At 29.4% G+C, this 24,833-nt stretch overlaps 3 protein-coding genes across 3 annotated transcripts; 2 read left to right on the top strand and 1 right to left on the bottom strand.

The window, feature by feature from the left end:
* Positions 1–5,655: 5,655 nt before the first annotated feature.
* LOC120118221 lies at positions 5,656–11,004 on the top strand. Its single transcript, XM_039138330.1, has 6 exons — positions 5,656–6,791; positions 7,537–7,592; positions 7,680–7,916; positions 8,831–9,122; positions 10,018–10,214; positions 10,848–11,004. Exons 1-6 carry the CDS (start codon positions 5,790–5,792, stop codon positions 11,002–11,004), a joined length of 1,941 nt encoding a protein of 646 aa, XP_038994261.1. The 5' UTR covers positions 5,656–5,789.
* Positions 11,005–11,361: 357 nt separating this feature from the next.
* On the bottom strand, positions 11,362–15,856 carry LOC120118128. The gene is made up of 9 exons (XM_039138252.1): positions 15,189–15,856; positions 14,830–14,929; positions 14,520–14,573; positions 13,995–14,112; positions 13,215–13,297; positions 12,624–12,685; positions 12,234–12,342; positions 11,537–11,675; positions 11,362–11,499 (listed from the first exon to the last, which is right to left on the bottom strand). Exons 1-8 carry the CDS (start codon positions 15,452–15,454, stop codon positions 11,619–11,621), a joined length of 849 nt encoding a protein of 282 aa, XP_038994183.1. The 5' UTR covers positions 15,455–15,856; the 3' UTR covers positions 11,362–11,499; positions 11,537–11,618.
* A 5,595-nt stretch (positions 15,857–21,451) lies between these two features.
* On the top strand, positions 21,452–23,381 carry LOC120118125 (gibberellin 2-beta-dioxygenase 6-like). Its single transcript, XM_039138248.1, has 3 exons — positions 21,452–22,130; positions 22,671–22,995; positions 23,097–23,381. The coding sequence occupies exons 1-3, from the start codon at positions 21,679–21,681 to the stop codon at positions 23,379–23,381; spliced, it is 1,062 nt and encodes a 353-aa protein (XP_038994179.1). The 5' UTR covers positions 21,452–21,678.
* Positions 23,382–24,833: the final 1,452 nt, after the last annotated feature.

The following is a 24,833-nucleotide window of genomic DNA, read 5'->3' as shown; positions in this document are numbered from 1 at the left end:
AGTACAAATGATAACTGTGTTAATTTTTTTAATATTTTATTTTAACGTTTAATTTTTAACAAAATAGATCTGTTATATAAAAATTATTAATTAATTAAGGATCAATCATGTTGCTGATATATTATTTTTATATGTGTTAAATTGATGATGAGATATGTGTTTCATCACATAAAATGATGACATGACATATGTCATATATCAAAAAATAATGATGTGACATATGTTACGTCAGTAATTGAAAACATGTAAAAATATCACATTAATAAAAAATTTTAATCGTTAGTCGATAACCGGTTTTCATCTAACAAAGTTTATTTTGACAAAAAATTAAAATGTTAGAGGATAAAATGCTCAAAACTAAGAATATGGTGCAAAGTGACTGAAAAATGAAGTATATATTTTATTCGATACAAAGTCTTTTTTAAAGATCCAATGTGATAATTGTGTAGAGTTTGGGGTAATTTTGTCATTATATATTTTTTAAAATCATATCTAACGTTTAGTTTAAGTTTTAATTTGGCATTGTACTATTGAAAAATTAACAAAATTATTGACGTAACAATTTTTATTTTTCTCAATGATGATATGATATTATCTTATGATGGCACATCAATATTGATGTTAAGTTTTTAACGGTAGAATAATAAAATGAAACTTAAACTAAACATTACGTATGATTTTGAAAAAATAAAATAAAATTTAGACACCGAAACGAAACAAAGTAATAGTTTAAGCACTAAATTTATATTTTACCATAGTTATTAATATATGATTTTCCTTTTTTTTTTTAAAAAAGAGTAAAGTACAGAAACGATCATCGACTATAGAGCATTATTTTGTTGAGTCACCAACTATTAAAAGTTATAAAATAATCATCCGTCTATTCATATATTCCAAACTCATCATTTTCCGTTAAAAATTGACTATTGTCTGAGCTATACATAAACTTGTTGATTGTGATATGATAAAATCTAATCTCATAACTGTTTGAGCTTTATTTTCTGGATCGACTCTCCGTTTACGTTATGACATCGAGTCAGTGCTTGAAAGCAACGACAGTGTCAGTAGAATTAAAATATGATTTTATCATATCCTAGTCAACAAGTTAACATTTAGGTTAGACGAACATTAATTTTTTAACGAAAAATGATGAATTTAAAACATATGAATAATCAGGTGACCATTTTATAACTTCTAATAATCAATGAACTCAACAAAATAATATATAATAATCAAATGATATTTTATATTTTTTAATAATAAAAAAACTCCTTAAACTGTCATCTTCTATTAAAAAAACATTATCTTAGAGGATCGGTTGTATACTTTTACATACGCACAAAAATAACGTAATTATTTTAAATTAGTTAATATTTATCGGGAAGTTCGAAGACAATTCAGATATTAAAAAAATGGTGGGCCTATTGGATTCGCTGGCGTTTGACAATTGACAGATTCACAGATGCAAATATCATGTGACAATGAGATTTACGTTACTAATAAGGTATTAGTTGTTGTTTTTTTTAAGAAAGGATGAATTACATTATATGTCTTTAAATTATATTAAAATGATTCTTTTAGTCATTAAACTTTAAAAGGCTATAAACATGTCATTAAATTTACTGAGTTGTTATAAAATGATCACCACCATAATGGAATAAGTTTTTTTATATAAATTTAATGATTATTGTAACAATTTGATAAATTTAATAATTATTTATAACAATTTGATAAAAAAAAAGTTATGATTATTTCATAATAATTCGATAAATTTATGATTATTTTGTAATATTGCGATGACTGTTTTATAACAATTATATAATTTAATATTTTTCTGTAACTTTTAGAAGTTTAATGACAAATAAAACTATTTGAGCATAGATTGAGACCTTTACCCTAAAATAAATAAATAAATGATGTATTGGTGAATGGTGATTAGCTAGTGGAAACTTGTTTAGTTTATTTCTATATGTTTTATGCCTGACGTGACTTGGTTATTAAGAACAATTTTTGACGGAGCTTGTCATGTTACTGTGTCTATTATTCTTAGATTATTGAAATTGAAATCTTATTTAATTTAATGAAATAGAACCCATTAAATTATTTTCAAATAATTGTTTTAGTTATTGGTTTTTTAAAACTATAAAATATTATCATACTATAATAAAATAATTATTAAATTTTATTAAATTATTATAGAATAATCATTAAATTTATTAAAATTTTATAACTATTATATTGATCATTATGTAACAATTCAATAATTTTAACTACAATTTTGTAACTTTCAAAAAACTGATGAACAAATAGATCAGTTAAATATAATTTAATAATCTCTAACATATTTTAGTCTAATTTAAATTCAATTTGATTGATTTTTTAAAATATTTTATTTTTATTTATTTTTATTATAAATGAATATATGGTATAATACAAAATTTTATGTTATTTTAAAATATCTAATATAATACATTATATTTTTAGTTTAAAATTTGAAATTGTGGTCTATGTACTTTTTTATTTTTAAGAATGACATTTGGATTTCATTAATAAAATTTTTAGAATGAATCAAAATTATAACCTATCTAGACATAGAGAGATAAGTGAGGATAATAATCACTGGAAAAAACTCATAAATAAAACAAAAATATTAAACCCAAATATACTAAGAAAAACGAAACATTCACTTAAAAATTACGTCTGACATAAAAAGAACTTAATAACTTTCATAGAACTCCTTGCTTATGCCAATTGAGACGTTTTACGGAGTGATAAAAGAGTGGTGAGTGAATCAAGCAATTTGGTATGATGCTTAGCTACACAATTCTTGTTATGTCTGCAAATAATCTTTTACCAAAGTAGGGATCTGATAATACGTTATCACCGACAAATCAATCAGAAAACAAATATCGTAAGGGTCTATGTACGAGCAACAACATGACCGTAGGGATATGTAGAAAACGTACTAAAAAGCATAAGGAACTTGCCACAAGAGTAGAAAAAAGAATATCGCGAGTGCATAGATTTTTATTTTAAATTGAAAAAATTAAAAAAATGAAAACAAAATACATAGTATGAAAAAAATAAGAAAAAATAAAAATCACCAACGGTCTATAACCGATATTAAAATTGGTGTCACCACCTGCTAAACAAAAACCAAAGAGAAAAAGGGAGACGACACAAAATTATAGAAAGAAAACTTAGGTTGTGTTATATGTACTTTAAAAATGTTAAATAGAGGCATAATAATAAAAAATACCCTTAACGTTTGATTAGTTCTAGCATTTTTGGCCTCCAATATTTCATTTTAGAACAAAAATTTTAAGACTCGAATAAATAAAACCATTTAGGCGATCTCAATGATTAAGTAGAGTGTTGTTCTCCCCATAAGTATTGAGTTCGAATAATTATGTGTGTAAGATGTGTGTACATTGTATAATGACTAAGAAAATTTATGAAAAAATATTATTTTAATCATCACATAATATTCAAAGAAAAAAGGAAACGAATACAATAAAATTTTAAGGATTAAAATGATTAAACAATTAAGTTTATGGGACAAAAAGATCATCATGCCATTTTATATGTATTTTGGAGATTTATATTTATTAACGAGATTTGAGTACTAATAATAATAAAGGTAAATGAAATATTTAATATATAAACTATTACTTTTATTATGTTTCAATATTTTTTTAAAATATATATAATGTTTAGTTTAGGTTTTATTTTAGTGTATCGTCATTAAAAATTTAACGATGATGTTGACGTTTTACCATAAGATAAACCACATCATCAAATAATGAATTGAAATATAGACTAAACCTTAGGTATGATTTAAAATATATAGATTTTAGATACCAAAATGAAACAGAAATAGTAGTTTAAGTATTAAATGTATAATTTACCCACTAGTAATGGTGATTGAAATGGAAGAGGCAAGTGATGAGATAAAGCCGTTCCATCACACCATATTTATGGGCCATTTTGCGGCAAAAAGTTCACTTGGAATTTCCCGCTCGCGTAATTATCTCTCTCAGTCAGTCAATCTCCCCACATCCCCTCGCCAACTATCAATTTATTTACTTTTTATAATATAAATTAAATAATATAAAAAAATATTTAAATGTAATTTATTATATTTATAATATTAAAATTATATATATATATTATAATTTTATTTAAATAATCTATCTATTTAATTTAAATTTAATAATTTAAAAATATTTTCAGCAATTTCAAATTTATAATATTTAATAAAAATTATTTTTAAATAGTAAAATTAAGGTTTTAGAATTTGAAATGTATTTAAAAATATTTTATTTTATATCAATATTTATGTATGGTATGATTAAATTTAAATAAAAAGTTGTAATGATAATTAGGGTGAAATAAATGCATTATTTTGGGCAGGGAAGGAAAAGAAGTTCCGTGGCATTAACGAGTGCTGCCCAGCTGTAAAACATGTTGGGTTTGTATTATATGATGAAGAATTGAAAGCATTTTTTAAGCACGTTCTTTCTTTTTATTTATTTCCTATTATGAATCCACGTTGTCTGTTCTGTTTGTACTTACTTAACTGAGCAAATAAAATAGATCGTATTGCTAGAAGAAAATCTGCAACGTGGACCCTATTAGAAAAATATAAAATTCTCAAATAAGACGGGTGAATAATGCAAGAAATAATCTATGAATGTGGACCTTTTTACTTCTTTCTTTTCTTTCTTGTGTGTGAGGCATGGTTTATACATAGGGACGAATATTAGATCTAAATATGAGTTTTTATTTAATTTGATTTTATCTAATAATTTATTAAAGGCAAATTTGAATGTATATGTAAAGTCGGGTCTAATTCAATTCATATTTTATTAAATACAAATATATATATATATATCAAATTGAGTCGAGTCGAGTTCAATATAAATGTAGATTTTTATTCCCTAAATCAAATCAAATTTGAAATGGATGAAATATCTCTAAATCTAAATTAGATTAAATGATATATAAATTAAATATAATATTTAGGTAAGATCAAATCGGCCGAGACTCCAACTCAAACGACCCTTACCCATCCCTATTTAGACGTTCCTTTAGCCCATTTTCACGTAAATTCCTATCATAGGAGTATTAGAAAGGACTGGCTACCTAAACTAACCAGCATAACAACCTAGTCGAGTTGGGCTTTTTTTGAAGTTACTCATATTTTATCTCAGTATAAGATAAACTACACGAATGCTTATTAAAATTTGAGTATTTTTTTTATTGAACTTTCAAAAATTATAAATTGATCATTAATAATATTTATTTGTATCAAAATGATCATTCAATGTTAATAACCGTTAATCTTGGTAATAAAAAGCTAAGCTAAACCGTTAAAAGTTTACTTAGACGGTTAGACCATTGACCACTACGTTGGAGTCCTTGCTGACCGAAAGAATATTTAATTGATCAATAAATAAGAAAAAATCTCAAAAAATAAAAATAAATTCTTAACCAAAAATATTACTTAATTCGTACATGTAAATCAAATTTTAGATAATCGAACTCAAACCATTAGCCACCATTTTTTTTCTTGGATTCATAAATATTTGACCTTTTCAAGCTTTTCTTAAAAATAAAACTTACATTTCATTTGTGTGGTTCTTTCCAAAATTTTCTCCTTTTCTATATATTTTCTCCCATTAAATCTCTCCGTTTTGATGGCTGTATTTTTCTTCATTAAAATCCCATTTCCTCCTTTATATATATAAACTTGTTCCGTTTTCATTTTTTAAATTCCTTTCAGAAATATGAATCCAATCGATATCCACTCAGAGCAAGACAAAGCCGATGACGGTGATCAGAAGACTATTCCCGAAAGCTCCGAGAACGGCGGAGTGGAAACAACCGCCGTGCGAGACGTTCAAGATGGTGGAAAAGAATATTCAGATTCAAATTTTGAAGTTAATAGAACCCTAGATCCCGACGTAATTAATGATCAAACAAATGACAATGGAAGTGGCCATAATAAATACATAACAGCCATCAATGCTCAAGCTCATCTCCCGAAACCGGAGCCACCGAAACCGAGAATGGAGCGATCGCAGTCGTTATCGATCACCGAAAGGATGCCTTCGATTGGGAAATACATTTTGGATCGGAGCACCAGTTTTTCGGCGGCGATCATTAACAGTTTGTACTCGTTAAAAGAAGACATCGACGATATCGTGGAGAAAGACGACGATTCGTTGAACTTCGATGTAACGGAGTTCAAGATCCCCGGCGTGAAAGTCATAGTGAATCCAAAAAGCGGAGAAGAACGACTCGAAGATCAAATAAGAGGTCGAATAACGTTGTTCACGAAATCGAACTGCAAAGACTGCATCGCCGCTCGCAGATTCTTCAGAGAAAAAGGGCATCGATACGTTGAAATAAACATCGACGTGTTCACTAAAAAGGCTGAGGAGTTGATCGAACGATCGGGAGACGCCCAAGTGCCGAAGATATTCTTTAACGATTGCTTGATAGGCGGATTGGAGACATTGAAATCGTGGAGCGAGAGTGGGGGATTGGAAGAGAAAATGAGGGAATTGTTGGGTCCGAAATGTCCCGAAGAAGCGCCGAAAGCACCGGACTACGGAATTAACGATGAGGAAGACGAAGAAGATGAATTGATGGAAGTAGTAAATTATCTGAGACGGAGTTTGCAGATTCAGGACCGTTTGATTAAGATGAAAATGGTGAAGAGTTGCTTTGCTGGTGCTGATATGGTGGAAGCCATTACTACCTACCTTGACTGCGGCAAAAGAAAGGTTTAAATTTTATAGTTAATTTTACCCTTCAATATAAGCTTAAATATACATTCCACACACGAACTAGTCACTTTATAAATCAGATACCTTTAGTACTTGACACATGAATTTTATTTTTTGATAACATGACAATATAAGATTATATCACATGTCAATAATAATGTCATCATATGTCATTTTTTAATAAAAAAATTTAAAATTTAGAAAAAAAATTATTAAAAATATCAAAACAATAAATGAAATTAAAGTTATGGTATCAAATTAGGAGCCAAAATTTCTTTAAGTGCCAACCTAAGAAGAGGTGTCAAGTTAGGTACCAATTTAGGAGCAGAAGTTCTTTAGGTACTAACTTCAACTTGGGAGAAGGTACCTAGTTCAAATATCAAATATATATTTATAGTTTTAAGTATCTAGCTACTTAATTTTTTATCCAATTAGATATCTAAATTTGACTTTAAGGTTAAATTTAGTATCTATTTTGTTGTCCAATTATGTTTTTGAATTTGACTTTTAGATTCAAATTGATACTTAAATTTAGATTCATTTTTAAATAAGTCATTTATCATAATAAATTAAATGTATTTGAATCCACTTGATCTAACACATGAACCTACCTGATATGATGTCTAGATTTGTCACTACTTATCAAAATTTATTATTACTTTAATACTATAATGGACTATTTTATAATAATTTTAAAAGTTCAATAATCATTTTATAACATTATATTAATACGCTGTTTCAGGGCATTGCCACTGCGAAGATGATAGCCCAAAAACACTTCATCCACCATGTCTTTGGGTTAGAAACATTCTATTTAAAATGAATTATAATAATATAATGTTAATTTTCTAACACTGAAAGTTAATTATTATTTTTTAATTGAAGGGAAAATGATTTTGAAAGTGGGAACCATTATTATCGTTTCCTTGAACATGAGCCATTTATTATGGGATGCTTCAACTTTCGAACAGCGACAAATGATAATGAACCAAAGCCTGCATCGATTATGGTCGATAGACTTTCCAAATTAATGTTGGCCATCGTGGAAATGGATGGCTATGTATCCGACAACAGACTCCATGTCGATTATCTTGCCATCGGTAAAAGTGAAGAATTTCGCAGGTATGTTTTTAAGTCACTATTGCTCGAATTCGAGTATTTAAAGTAAATTTAAGTCTATTTTTTTTATAGAAGTCGTTAATTTTATTAAAAGTAGAAAATATCTAAATTACAACGAAAATTTACAAACAAAATCGTAAACTAAACATTTAATAAAGATATTTTCTTAAACACAAAAAAATAAATTCAAATTAAACCAAACCTGAGGGACCAAAACAAAAAGTGTCGTAAACCAAAAATTGACCCAAACTTTCTACTCAAAATTTAAAACTAGCGTAAAGGTATCAAAAGTTCTTATATTCTGAAATTTAATTAATTTACTCCTATAATCAACGCTAACCACTAAATCTAATAGTTTTTCTTAAATTAATTGGTATCATTTGTTATATCACAATATTGTCAAGTGATATTTCTAAAATTTATCATTTTTAATATCTTTTAGAACTATTTTAGAACTTTTCTTTAAAGAACCTCCATTTTCAACGTTGTAGAACATAAGTCATGTAATAGTAATATCTCATAAATAATTGTTTAAATTAATAAAAGGGATTAATTGGTTTAATTTTTTGATTAAAATTGATCAAAGAATTTAGTTAATTCAATTTTTCGTTAAAAAAATATCAAAGAGTTTAACTGATTTAAATTGATCCAAAACTATTAAGATTTAACGATCAATTTCCATGCAAATTGACCAAATCCAAAATCAACACAATCTATTAAATTCATAGGTCTAAATGGATGCGGTTATTTTTTTTCGTAAAGGATCCTTGGAGATTATATCTCTATATTTATGTTTCTCTTTACTTTTTTTTTTTTAGAAATATGCAATTTAAATTGAGTTATTAAATTATCTTCTAATAATAACCGTATAAATCAAACGAATTAAATCTTAATTCTCGATTTTGTTGTTGATGCAGATATATTAAGTTGGTTCGAGATTTGCAAAGGATCAATCTTAAATTATTCACTCCAAATGAGAGATTGACCTTCTTCTTGAACTTATACAATGCAATGGTGATCCATGCTGTAATCAGTATCGGACACCCTGAAGGAATACTCGATAACAAAATTTTCTTCTTGGATTTTCAATATGTAATCGGAGGGTACCCTTATTCCCTCAGCATCATAGAGAATGGGATCCTCAGAAACAATCGTAGATCCCCTTATTCCTTGACCAAACCCTTTAACAAAGGAGACCGACGTTTACACGTAAATCCTAAACTCAACAATTCGATCTTTTTTTTAACTTTAGGTCAAATTATATTTTTCGAACCTATATTATATCGGGATTTAATCTATATATCTCATACTACGAGTAGGGTTGAATATTTGATCCGTACTCGATAGGTTCTGATATGATTTTATAGGGTCATATTTTTTTAAAAAAAAGTTGGTTTTGGGTCAACTTTTTAAAGTATAAGATAGATTTAGGTTTAGGGTGAAAATATTTGATTTGAGAGTAATAATATGATTGACCTTTATAAATTTATGAATAACTATTATAATACTCCTCTATTTATATATTTTTTTCAATTAGGTCTTTATTTTACTTAATAAAAACAAGAAATATATATTTGAGCCGGATAGGATGTGGGTTCGAATTTTTACCTTAAAAATCGTGTTATAAAACTTCCTTAAACTCGAGTCAAGTCGAGTTCGGATGAACTGAAAATCTGATCCATCACTATCCCGGTATCCCTAATTAGAGTGATGTTATTCTTGGATCTACATTACTTACACTGTTAGAAAATTTCATTAGTCGATTGATGTCGTTATATATATATAACATCCATTGTAGCCATTAGATTCTTGCACGACATGAAAGTATGAGTCCAATCCTTAACAATCTTATCTCTAAAAAAATATTTTTGTTCAAAAAAAAATTGACATTAGTTGACAAATGATATTTTTAGATAATGTTAGTGATATGACTAAGAGATAACATTAATAAGAGTAGGATGATCAAAGCATATAAAATCAAACTATAAAGACTAAATCTCATAGTTAAATATAGTGTGGGGATGAAAACTATAACTTAACAGAACATTTTCACTTTATAAATCATGGAGGCTTGACCTTTTCTTTTTTATTGTAATATTGACAGCTGGTTCCTATGAAACTGAATCCATTGATTCATTTCGGATTATGCAAAGGAACGAGATCAAGCCCGAAGCTAAGGTTTTTCACAGCCCAGAATGTGCAAGAAGAGCTCAAAACTGCAACAATGGACTACTTTCAGAATGAAGGGATTGAGATTGATTCCGATCTAAGAACTGTTTACTTAACTCGAATCATCAAATGGTAAGCCCCCCCCCCCTAATTTGGTCATAAAGATTAAAGTTTATTGAACAATGTTCAAATAATTGTTTTGGTCACTGAGCTTACAAAAGTTCTAAAATAGTTATTCAATTTATGGAACTATTATAAAAAAAGTTACTACAATATAAAAAAATTGTATCAATCCCATAAAATCTAATGACATCTTATAACAGATCTATGAAATTTAATGACTATTTTATAATTTTTAAAAGTTTAGTGACCAAAACAATTATTTCAGCACAGTTTAGTGACCTATAGTATGCGTTATCCTAAAATTTTAAACTATTTTGTTTGAGTCCTTAGAATATCAGTCTCTTATATAGTTCGGTCATTAAATGTCAGTTTGAATCAAATTTGATCTAAGTTATCTGTGTGGAAGGTATACACGTGTTTAAAATTTGATAAACATGTTTTAAATATGTTCCACAATAGATCCAAACCGACATTTAATATCAAACTGACGGAACGACATAATTTATACATAATGATATTTTTAATGAATCGATTTAAAATTTACAACACCAGTTTAGATTTTAAATATAGTTCAGGATGTATGGAGAAATTAACTGGAGACGGAAATTAGACACATGAAAACAAGGGCATTTTGACAAACAGGTTCAGCGCAGATTTTGGAGAGAAGGATAGAGACATCTTGGAGTGGGTGCTCAAGTACCTGGATGGAAGAGACGCTGAGATTTTGAAGAAGCTTTTGGCTGATGAAGACACCATTGCCATCGTCTATCAAGATTATGATTGGTCCGGTAATTTGTGATCAGATATCCGTACTTGTATATATCCTATAAATCACCACACGAAATCAGATTTTTGAATACATCATATTGATCTGCATTAGTAGGGAGATTATTATTATTTTTTTTTTACATATACATATTGTAAAATGTAATTTTCATATTATAAAATATATTACGAACTTAAAATTATAAAATTTGAATCTCAGTATTTGCAATCAAATTGCGATTTCCTTTATCAAAAGAAAATGCTACAACAAGAGAAAATCATTCTAACTCAGTGAGTTGAAATGTTGACCTGAAACAAGAAGAAAACAAAATACAAGCAATTACATGAATCAAAGCACCAAGTAAGGATTCAACTAAACCTGTTAGATTTTTTTTTTTATTTTGGAATATTTTTAGCCTCCATGGAGCAAGGAGATGATAAGTGCTGCATTTCTTAATATCGGGTGCATGGATTTAATATATGATGGGTAAAACATTATCGGGTTCCGAAAATGGGGGATCTCTACAAATTTATCCAGTGGCACCCAATGGTGGCAACCTACAAAGCTTCTGATGGCATTTACGGTCGAATTTTCTTTTGTAGTTACACGAACCAGATATATCCAGTCTCAATCTTGACAGTTCGATATCAGCACCTTGGTTCCTGCTTGAGATGGATCCCGCTTGGCGAGCCAAAAACCACTGTCTGCGTACACAAGGAAAAACAAAACAAGGTAACACAAGTATGCACCATAGCGAATTAAGTGGGATCATAATAAGCACTATCATTTCCCGTTCGCTTAAAACATTTGCAGTTTCACCTATTGCCTTGTGGGGAAACTAATTTCCCACCATTAAACAGACACTAGTTGATAGTATGATGGTATAAGGGGTTGATCTCAAGGTGTAAATGCAGTCCCACCCCCGCCCTCTCCATCTCAAGAGCAGTGGGATTACGTGATAAAGTTAAGTATTCGGTTTATGTGACCTAACCACATGGAAAGATGACTACATGCCATGGTGCGATGAAGCTTACTAACATGAACAGAATGTAAGACTGAAAGAGTTTGATGTTCAGATCAACCCACGAAGGTTACATTTGCAACCATGCATAAAATAGGCTTTGGCTTATGGTGTTTTATACAAATTCTTTGGCTTATGGTGTTTTATACAAATTCTTTGGCTTATTGCGTTTTATACGACTCCTCCATTTTGGGTATCAATCCCAGTACATGCAACTAAATCAATTTAAATGAGAACCTACCTGAGACAAGGCATTAGTTGCTCCAGGCAAGATGCTAATTGCTAAATCCTCATCAACAGACACAGGCAACGGTGGCATATGGCTCATTAAACCTGGTGTATCTCTCATGCTGCAAAAAGTCACATTTGAAACTAATAACCCATATAGGAGACAGCAAACCAGATAAATAATCAAAAAGCATGCCAGAGGGCATTAATCACCAATTTACAATTAAAAAGAAAAATGTTCTAATGATTCCTAAGTTGTAATGTTCCAGGTTGCAATAAAATATGAGACACTTCTTTCCTCCGTCCAATGCTCGAAGAAACTTTCACATTTCGTATGAAGGGGTTTTTTTAAAGAGGTCTCCCATTTCTATAAAAAAAACAATTAAAAAGAAAATCAACGTACTCGTTTAGCATGGCGGTAATATTGTTCCTTGCGTGACAAAAGAGATCGATGTTATCCTGTAACTGTTTATAAAAGCTTTAATCAATAAGCCAACCTCGGAATACTGTAAGTGTTAACAAGAATCATACATGATAAGGCAATCACATACAAGATTCGAAGAGCACTTTGCAAAAGAAGAATAAATAGAATCCATAACACTTCCTTTGAAAGATGAGTTCCACTTGCAACAATACACAATGAAGAGCACGAATGCAGAAGTACATTTATATGCCACCTTATATCAGTTTGCAAATGAAGCTAAAAGTTTTGGACAACAATGCTAGATCCAAAAATTTTGATCTTTAATAATTTCATCAGTGATGATTCTCATAGTCTCACTCTAAATCCATCAACACTAATCAATTAATAAAGGAATCATTATCACCTAAGTTAACCTCTTGAACTTTACTGCAAACACTTACATAACTTGCAGACTAAACATTAAAAAGTAGCATAAACAAGAAGGCATAGAATTCATCACAATAACACCTATCAATTACTGCATGGTTGCATATGATGATCAAAGAAAGGTTATGAACCAGGGAATGATACCTTGTATGCAGAAAGATTGGATGTGATTTGGCTAAGAGTTTGAGCATTTTGCTTCAAAATATGCATAATTGTACCGCATATTCCTAAGAACATACGACAAACAAGCAAATTAAACAGCTAAACAATACAGCAGGCATAATTTGCAGATTAAACATTAAAACCTCGCAAGTAACTACAATAGGTTTTCCATTAAGTAAAACCTCACATAAACTAAAAAGAGAAGGGAAGAATAACATATAAAATTAAGGAAATAAATAAATAAACAGAATTAGTTTGATAATTTCAAGGAAAATGGACACATGGTGTCTAAAGCCCAAATTAGAAGAAATTTACTTTAACAACACAAATAGACAAAGTTGGGCGTATGAAACAATCAGAGTATAATTTATATATGCAAAGTACAGTCTAATAAACTCTTTAGCTTTACTGTTAAATGCCACAGGTGTTTAGGCTGTGCTATTATTTCGCAGATATTCACTGAGTAGCTACTAGACTGAAGCCAGCTGCTAGAATCATTCTTTGACCTCATAAAAGAAAGATCAATCTCTATTGTAGAGTATAACTTTTACATTGCTGTTAAGTTTTCAAAGCTTGCACTTTTGAAAAAGTTTTAAATTTTGGAAGATCAGTTTGTAAGATTACAGAAAATTATGTCCTATATTTCATGAAATAATACAAATGGAGAGACTAAACAAATACTGATAGAAAGACACTAATCAAAAGCAATCACAACCGAAAGAAGGATATTGATATTTCTAGGTGTTAATATAACATACAAACCTTCAGAAGGCATTCTTTCATTCTGGTCCACATGGTGCATCATTGGAGGATATGCAGACATGGTTGGTGGCAGAGATGAAGGCAAATTCATCTTAGAAGATGATTCCACCGGCTTATCCTGAAGAAGTAAGATCTTTAGAATATGGTTTCTTCGATCACAATATATCCTAATGACATCGGTTGGTTTTCGGAAATTAAAACATGAAAATAAGTCATGGCATTCAACTTAGCAAATTGAGATACAGTGAATTTAATTACTGTTAATTTTTAGTCATAGTTAACGGCCTTGTTTGTGATTTGACTTGAAAGAAAGAAGGCAATCACAAAAAACAATAATTCAACTTGAAAAATGAAAAGTAGAAAATCGACATTCCTTGCCAAACTCAAGCCTTAAATTCTATATTTCATCATCCGGATTCTATGTGCTTCCAGAAATGTATGTAACATGTGCAAATTCATTTTGGGGCAAAAGAATCTAAGAAATCAATAACTATTTCACAGAATTACAAAAATTAATCAGCATACCTTTCTATTGTTCGGCTTTTTTCCTGAATTATGTTCAGGCTTCCGTCGCTTTCTCTGCCAATTTCATATAAGTATAAGATATTTGGTTAAGAGGATACTTTTTAGTCCAAGTTCTCTTTAGCACAGATAATCCAGAACATGTGTCGTTAATTGAACATTTCCAGTTTCTACCATATCAAAACTAATAATCTTGAAAACCAATTTTTCACATGCAGACATAGAATGAGAGCATAAATCACATGATACAAGGCAATAGAAATTAGTACAAACAATGGTAGAAATGAATCATTAAAAATAGAAGGGACCTTACTTGCATCCACCTGCACCTCAAAGCAACATCACGTACGGTTTTATCAGGCAAAGTAGCTGTAATCTTTATGTACTTCAAAATATTCGGTTCCTCTTTATATCTATATACATGCACATTGAAAAACGAAAATCAGCACTTAAATCTTAAGCTCAAAAACAAGACATACCTAATGAGTATCTCTTTGGAAACAGTTCTATCATAAGCGAAAACACACAGCAGTCCTACTAACACAATAAGGGGGTCTTTTATTCTATATGAACTGGGAAAATTCAACTACACTACTTATATCAATCGTACAATCGAATATGCCTCCAAAAACTCAAAATAAAAAAGCAAGAAGAAGGAATTATAGAACATACTTTTCAAGGCCATCCTCCAATATATATTGTTCATCAACAGACCACTCGACAGCCAACCCTGTATCATCCTTGAGTCCTGCAACAGAATCTAGAAGGAAGGAAGATCCAGAAGAACTTCCCGGTTGGATTAAGGCAGGAGAAGTGGTAATAATACTGGAATTCCCCGGCAAGAACATCGGCGGTGGAGCAAAGTAACCACCCACCGGAATCATGTCAGAACTACAACTAAACGCAACTGATTGGAATGGTAAAGCGTGCCGGTTCATATTTGATGCTAAATCTTCCTCATGATGGAACCCAGAATTCGATCCTGTTGTCCAAATTTTCCTAACTTTCCACACAACTCAATAATCCACTTTACCCAGAAATCCAAACTAAATTTTAATGTGAAAAAGGAAAAGGAAAAGAAAATAGAAAAGAAAAACTTATTTCCTTCTCATCATCATACACGGTCAACTTCCTTCAAAAGGTCACCAAACTATTCTTTGTTCATTTCAGCTAAACAAAAGGCCACAATTGAAGCACTCGTAATCAAGGAAAATTACCAAAAAGAAAAATGCCATATCAATCTAGGAAACTCAACTCCAAATCGAATCCTAAAAACAAAAGAAATCCCATCAATTTGAATTGAATAAAGAAGAATCTGAGGTCAAAAAACGACACGTAGAAAAAATAAATAAAGACTGATAGAGAGGGGGATGAAGTGGGAGAGAAGTTACCTTTCCGTGGGCAACTTTCCGACCAAACCTGTTTAGTTCATAAATGGAAAGATTATTAATGAGAATAAAGATTACGGAGAATGTTGTATTTTAAATTTGGTCGGTTTAATAGAAATATAAAATTACAGTATTTGATTAAAGAAATAAAAAATTATTGAAATGTATATTTTATCAAATTGTTCTTATTATATATTTATTTTTTTAACAAGTTGAATTTTACTATAATATTATTATAATTAATTTATATATTTTCTTTAAAAAATTTAAATTTATAAAATTTATATATATTTTTTTACAAAATTAAAAAGATAAATATGTTTAATGAAAAGGTAAAATTTTATTTAATTATAGATTTTTTGTAAATCTAAAATAGTTTAAGGATAAATTTATAATTTAACATTCGTAGAATTTTTATTATTCAATGAAAGAAGAATGATATTTTTGAAGAAAAAAATTAAGGGCATTTTAGTCAAAAACACCGGTAATCCAACAATACCTAAAGGAAGGTGTAATCACATTCCCGATAATATACTAAAAAATCTACTATTGATAATAAAAGATTATCAGTGAATAGAATTACTGGCCAACCAAACGGAAGAATAAATATTTTATTCCCAAACCGTCCCTAATTGGTTATACCTTTTTCCTTCTCACTTACAAACCACTAAAATCTTTGCCACTGTAGCTTTCTGTATAAATAAATAAATATATAGTCTTCTGGGGATGGGGTTTTTTGCTTTAGTTTAGCATGTCCATTTATGTTGATGGAGTAACGAGATTAGCTTAGAGACCTCCACCCAACACAAAGCGGAGCTTTGCAAGGGAAAGCAATGAAGAAAACTTTTTAAAAAAAATGAAAACAAAAATGTGTTTTTCCTAGTTTAATTCCCCAAACATCCTCGAATTATAATACATATTATAGATCGGTGTCAAACTTTGGAACTTTCTCATAAAATCATCAAAGTATCAATGTCGTGTCGTATTAATTAGGTCTTTATGTTAGTCAAACAATCAATTTGGATGTTAGATGCCTGCTCGTATGTGTCATTGAGAATGATCCAAATGCGTGGATCAAAATTTAAATGTATATATACTTATCATACAAAAAATTTAGATTTGACATTTTTAAGAAAATAGTCATCACTAAACTGTACATGTAATAGGTGCACATGTCTCTAACATTTGATATGTCTTTCAATTACGCACCTGTATTTATTATAATACTATATTCAAAATCCATTTTTTTATCAAAAACTTAATTTCATTATACATCCTAGATTATGACTTAAATTTTAAATCCATTGTCAAATTTTAAAAGATTATGATCAAGTCATCTAAATATTAAATTGTCTTATTGACGTGAAAGCGATTTTAAAAATATATTGGTACAGTTACAAAATTACTCATAATGTTTGTACAAATTGTCACTTTACTCTCTTTTTTAGCATTTTAGTCTCTAAGGTTTTAATTTTTGGTCAAAATAGACCTAGCTGGATGGTAACCGTTAGTTGACTAACGGTTAACCCTTGTTGTTGATATGATATTTTTACACGTGTCCAATTGTTGATATAGCACATGTCATGTCATCACTTTAGGTGATGTGACACATATCACATCATTATTTTGAGTATTTAACGTTCATTTTTATGTTCATTTTTATGTTTATTTAGGGTCACAACTTGTTCATATATATATTTAGAAATTAAACAAAACCAACTAAATAAATATTATATAACATCCACAATTAAACTCCAAATTTCACCACGAGTTTAATTTAATCCTTACATTCACAGATCTTTAAAATGTAAAAATAAAAATAAAAATTAAATGAGCTTGTTCATAAACATAAATGAACAAGTTGACAAATGAGTTTATAGACGAGCTTGTTCATGAACATAAATGAATTGAACACTCCTTTGTTCGTGTTCGTTCGTTTATTAAACGAATATAAAATTTTTGTTCATATTCGTTCATTTAGCTTAACAGATGAATTTAAACAAACGTTATACAAACGGTTCACGAACAGTTCATCAAACACTCTTTTCATTAACACCCTTATCCACAAGGACAACCCCAAATTTAAAGGTTAATATTCATAGAAATTAGAAAATTGAAGGGTAATCTTGAGAGATGGGATAAAACAAAGATTGGCCCAATATGTGACAAAGATCCAATGCAATTATAAAGATGGCATACGGTGGAACCATGTAAAATTAAAATAAAAATACTCAAAGGCCCAAGACCCGACTATTATATCATTGTCAAGTTCAAGGTCAGGCCCCGATATTAGCTAACATCACTACAAGAAATCAATCGGTTATGTAAACAAAAGCAAAACCAATAGCCTCTTCTGTATTATTAACATCACTGCAAATATCATATTTAAATATTTAACTTTTAAACTTATAATATTTGAAAATTTGAAAAACATGGATTTATCGAGGTATTAATTTTAGGTGTTTTAAGAGTGTTGGTTATTATTTATACGTAATCGTACTCTCAAACTTATTTTTCATTTCACATACTAAAAATTATTGATTTAATAAGTTTTAATTGATAATAAAATTTTATTACAGTAACACACTCTTTTAGGTAATCTAATGATACACGAACAATCAAGATTAATAATGAAATGATTCTCCTCATTATTATTTTTAAATTTTCGCTGGACGTTCTCAAAACATTGTGATAATAATAATAATTTTAAAAATCAATAAAATTTATACATATTAATATAAAACATTAGAAAGTTGTCATACAATTGTTCATAAGTCAAAGTTGTTTTTAACACCAAGTCAAACATAAAGTTGTTATTTGGGAATATTACACTTTTTTATTCATCTAACTATTAAATTCAAATTATTAAGACCAATCATATAATATATATTTCTATTAAAATATATATTTAGGAGTGGTTAGGAATAACAATCGAAGAGATCAATATATATTTTTAGTTGATTAGAACTCGATATGATATTATAATAATAAATTTTGACTTATAGTTAAAATGTTTTTAGTAGCCTTAAATTGGACTACAAATTTTAGTTTAAAAAATTAATTCTGTCTAGGATCTTATTCGATTTAATATAATTTTTCATTTTTTTATCAAAATAAAAAATATTCAAATAAAATATTAATTAATTTATTTTAAAAATAAAATTAAAAAAAATTAGTTTAATATATTATATACTAATATTTACGTATATGTATATATGTTGGGAGGAATAAACTGGTTTATGTAAAATGTTTTTTTTACATAAATTAATATTTTTAAATTTTAATCTAAAATAATATATGCAAAAGTTTACATATTCTTTTTATCAAAAATTAATTAGTAATGTATAAATACATAGAAGGGTATATGTATGATTATATTAGACAAGGTGAGATGGAATCTCCTAAAATCCAAATTTGACATAAAACTTAAATTATTATATATATAATTAAGCTTTCTTTTTAAGTTTTTAATGGTCATTAAGAGCATCTAATACTCTGTTAATAATAATATGCCACCAGAATATATTGTTTTGTTTATTAAAATAGAAAATCCTCACACGTGCCAACATTTTTAATATTTGTTATGAATCATATATAACTAACCTTTTTTTTCTAAATTAGTAAAATCTAATAATTAATCAAATAATGCAACCACGACGACATGTGATGTTGCGTTTTTGGGCGGCGGCGTTTTATTGTGTGTATTATTCTTTTATTTGAGGAAAAAAGGGGCAAGATTCCATTTGGTCTAATAAAAAGTTTGACTTTTGAGTTTAAAATTCAAGATAAAACTTTATTATTTAAGTAACTGAGTTAAGACACGAACCAAATGATCTTAGTGATTAATAGATTTATTGTTATCTCTTGAGATTTCGAGTTCAAGCACTGTATGTGCCACAATAGAATGAACAATCATTGTTAAATGATTGAGAGTTTTCGAATAAATATTATCTTGTACTCATCCCAAATTTATATAAAAAACTAAGTTAGAGATAATTATGAATAATCAATTGTAAAATTTATAATAAAATAAATAATATGTGAAAAAGAAAAAATATAGATAGAGTAGACAAAATTTCACTATATTAATTGTAAAATATGAGAAATTGAAAGAAATATAAAACAAAAATTTTAATAGATCGTAATATTGCATAAAGCACACTCAAACTTAGAAATCCTAAGTGTATATTTTAATATTATGAATATCCAAATACCTAAAATAATATTATATCATAATATACATAAATGGATTTTCTAAATTACACAAATCCTCAAACGCCAAACTAAATATACCTAGGGATAAGGGTGAATAAAGTTCATATCGACTCAAAAAAAATCAAAAATTTAAAATTAACGACGTTAAAAATTTGACTCGAAAATATTTCATAGACAAAATTATTTTTTAATCTAATCCTATCAAAACGAGTTGAACCGGAATCCATCAAATTTCTATTAAACTATCATCCCTAAATGTACCCATCTAAAGAAGCCATATGCGTTTGAGTTTACTCCAATCCTGTAACTCTTGGCTTAAGAAGAACATTATACATTTAAATCGACTCTAACTATATATATATATATATAAATACATTCAAATACGTTTAAATCAATAATTTCTTAGTATTTACAATAGCTTTAATAATATATGAATCAATATTCCATCGTTATCATACATATTAGGTATGATTATAAGTATAGTTTATGTTTAAAATATTTTTTAATTATTGATAACACATTCATATCTTTACGGATATAGTTGTTAGAACCCAAAATTTCTATAAAAAAATGCTCTCTTTTTTACTGCTGAATCATTTGACGGATTCCCTTATATATCAAATTTAAAATCATATTATTAATGAAAATGTAAATAAAATTAAATGGTGGGAGCTCATTGAACCCACTGGTTAGAAGTAGGAAATCATTAGTCAAATCATTATGTGAAGTATGAACTAAAAAGTCTTGATGGGCGGCGGTTTGATTTCTCCATCATATCACATGGTGCTCTAACAAGCACATGCATCTTCCCACATTCTTTCTTTCTTTTCTTTTGTTAGGTTTAGGGTTTACAACACATGAAATCATGAGTCTATTCAGCTATATGAAATCATGCTATACTATTACCAGGGTGTGAGCGCTCAATATTAAAAAATTGAGAGTTATCTTTAAATATATAATATTTTACACTTACTCCATAATAATAAAAAAACATTTATGAACGTATAACGAAATTAACTTATTTTTTATTACATAAATTTAATATCTTCAAAATTTATGATTGAAGCAATATAAAATTATAATTATTTAAAAATTATTTTATTCTATTTCAGATATAATCAAAATTTACTTGACAAATAAAAATAATATCTAGACTCCAAAAGCGGCAAGGAATTTCCCATTTCATCTCCCCAAACAAAGTCACCATCTTTACATGTTAAAAAGGGGTCTTTGCCTATGTAATCAAAGCTTTCCAAAAGGTCAAAAATTGAAGGTAGGTTTGGAAATTTTCTTCTTATCATTTTCCCACCCTCCTGCACAAAAAGCTTAGTACTTCTGCTTCGGACAATAAAAGAGTGAAACGCTCTTCTTTTGACACCTGTCGACATTTGGTGGCTTTTCGCTTGTTGTCTTTACCATTGGATTCTTCCCCTACAAACTCTGTCCCCGAACCATATATAAACACCATTAATCCTTCAAGTTTCCACCCTGCAACTCACATACAAGAACCATATCCACATATTTTCACGGCACTTTGTGTTTGGTTTGGTCCATTAGCAATGGTTCATTCAGATTCATATCCACCTCTGCTCGACCATTATGGCACACTTTTATCACGCGGATCGAGCCAATGTGATGAACCTCGAACCCGAGTCACCATGGAAGAATGCCAGCTTCCGTTGATTGACTTGTGCAGTCTAATGAGCAACGACGAGACGGTTCGCCGAGCTTGTGCCGACGCCATTTGTAAAGCATCGTCGGAATGGGGTTTTTTCCAAGTGGTGAACCATGGCATTAGTCATCAGCTAGTCGAGAAGATGAGAAGCGAGCAAGTGAAGTTGTTCCAAGCACCCTTTAAAACCAAAGCTAAAAGTGGACTTTTGAATAATTCTTACAGGTGGGGAAATCCTAGGGCTACTTGTCCTAACCAATTTTCTTGGTCGGAAGCCTTTCATGTCCCCCTCACCAAGGTTTCGGATGAAGCTTGTTATGGAGAGTTCAAATCTTTAAGGTAACTAAAATAATTAAATACCTTTACTTTTATCGAATCAACGGGTCGAGTAAGGTTAGGATGACAATTTCATCCAAACTCGATTGAATTAGTATTTTATTTTAAAAAATTGGGTTCAAACCTAGTCAGGTTTAGGATAAAAATAAAACTCATCAAACATAATATTATACTAATTATTTTTATATATTTAAAAATGATTATAATAATATTATTTTTATTTTATTTTTAATTGAATCTTTATTTTACTTTATATATATATATATATATATATATGTGTGTGTGTGTTTGTGTGTGTCAAATCTGGTCAAGTGTATGTTTAATCTAAAAAATGAGTCAGTTTTTAGGTCAATTAAGAAGCTCCTGAACTCGGGTTGGTTCAAATGTTAGTGGAGGACTTTAACTTTTAAATTAAATTCATGTGAACTAAAAATCCGATCCATTGTCATCCCAAAGTTGTCTCGGTTCATGTTTAAAACATTTTGAGTTGGAATTATTATAGTCTGGATCATAATATTTTCCATATCCTATGTTTTTATACAGGAATGTGATGACATGTTTCGCAGCAGCCATGTCGGAGCTGTCGAGGCTTCTAGCAAGGATCCTGGCCGAGAATCTAGGCCACGGCAAACAAGCCATGATCGACAACATATGCGACGAAACGACATGTTTCCTTCGCCTGAATCATTACCCGGCATGTCCAATATCTCCGGAGATTACGGGTTTAGTACCCCACACCGACAGCGATTTCCTAACGATTCTCTGTCAAGACCAAGTGGGAGGACTTCAACTCATGAAAGACTCCAAATGGGTGACCGTCAAACCCAACAAAGATGCTCTCATCGTCAACATTGGCGACCTTTTCCAGGTTCCGAAAACAAAACTAAAACAAACCCAGATTTTTTTTCTCACCGTCCCGATATATTACTTGTCTGAAAATCTAAATCCCCAAAGTGTAAAATTTTTCAGGCATGGAGCAATGATGTTTACAAAAGCGTGGAACATAGGGTGGTGACCAATGCAACAACGGAGAGATGTTCCATTGCTTATTTCCTTTGCCCTTATTACGATTCTTTGATCGAGAGTTTCGTAAAACCTTCCATTTATAGAAGGTTTACTTTCAGGGAGTACAGAGACCAAGTTCAGGAAGATGTAAGAAAAACAGGGTACAAGGTTGGCCTTTCGAGGTTTTTACTTCAGGGTTCAGAGGATAACACCAGATTATACACACCAAGCATCACGGCCAACAGTTGAATGGGCCTTTTTTACCAATCTAATTAGCATAATTTAACAAGTTAAAAAGAGAGCGAGAAAATAATATGTTCATCGTATTTGTAAACGAGCAACTGTGTCGTTATTAAGTTGTCCGAAAATAGTTGATATTAATATTAATTATTAAATCGAGTCGAGTGGAAAAAAAGTTAATCGAGTTATAAATATTATTTAAAAATTAGCTGAATCAAGTCGAATTGAATATATTGATTCCAATTTAAAATAATCTCTCTAACCATGTATGAAATATATATATTCTCATAATTTTTCTCACATTTAATCTTAACTCTATTCATATCTATCTTTTCTGTCCATTAAAAAAAACATTTGTTCATTGCATTTTTTTAACAGTTTGGGGGTGATTATTAAATAATATTTATTTATAATTTTTTTAAATTATTGATAATGCATATATATAATACAAATACAACTGCTTTAATTCGAAATTTTAAGAAAAAAATAACATTTTCTTAAACTAAATCCGGTGAATGAATTGACGGCGATTGCATTCTTCATTTGATTCGAAAAGGGAGATGTTGTATTCTTGTGGTTTAATAATGTAAAAGGAATTTTATCATTGTTGATATGTCAACCGAATACAATTATTAAAAGACATGCCCACCGAATATTCCAGCAATTATTCTAAAGAATGTGAACAAACGAGTTACGAAGATGCAATAGAGGCTAAAGGGAAGCTAGCAGAAAGTGGTATCTTTTAGTCTTTTAGATGGGTATACCCTACGGTTTATGCCCTACTATCTTTATTATTTACCAATAATCTATGTATCTTAAACGGGTATACCCTACGGTTGGTGCACTGCTATCTTTATTCTTTACTAATAATCAATGTATCTTAATGGCTTGAACGAAAAGTGAATGCTCTAATATAGTTTAAAAAGTACTGAAAACTAATAATAAGACCTACCGATGTTGATAAACAGAACCTATGAAAATCTTGTATAAAACCGATGAATTTGACTCTAACTCGATGAATTTTGATTGGATTTTATAAATTTAATTGTTTAATAAAATTTTTGAGTTTGATTTGTTTCGGGTAAAACATTTTACAGATGAAAAATATTTGATTCAAACTAAAAATAATATAATTTTTAATTTGCTTACCCTAATTTATGTCATATCATTTGATCAGAACTTAAAATCGTAAAGGGAGAAAAGCAAATATAATGTTGACAGCAGAGATATAATCAATTCAACATCGACTAAATATTGAACCACGAACTAAAACATCCACCAGTTCCTTCACCACACAGACAAATGAACAAACACATACAATGCACCATGCCAAAGAGTTGGAATCATCGCCATCACACCGCAGCACAACTGCTCGGAAACACACATGAAAAGACTGCAGTGGAGAATGCTCGACAGCAGAATTCCACATTCTCACCTATAATCATTCAGTACAAATGTTCA

The sequence above is a fragment of the Hibiscus syriacus genome, unplaced genomic scaffold (assembly GCF_006381635.1).
Source record: "Hibiscus syriacus cultivar Baekdansim isolate YM2019G1 unplaced genomic scaffold, ASM638163v2 tig00110327_pilon, whole genome shotgun sequence".
NCBI lineage: Eukaryota > Viridiplantae > Streptophyta > Magnoliopsida > Malvales > Malvaceae > Hibiscus > Hibiscus syriacus.
The sequence above is the reverse complement of the archived record's forward strand: the minus strand, read 5'-3'. Positions and strand labels throughout refer to the sequence as shown.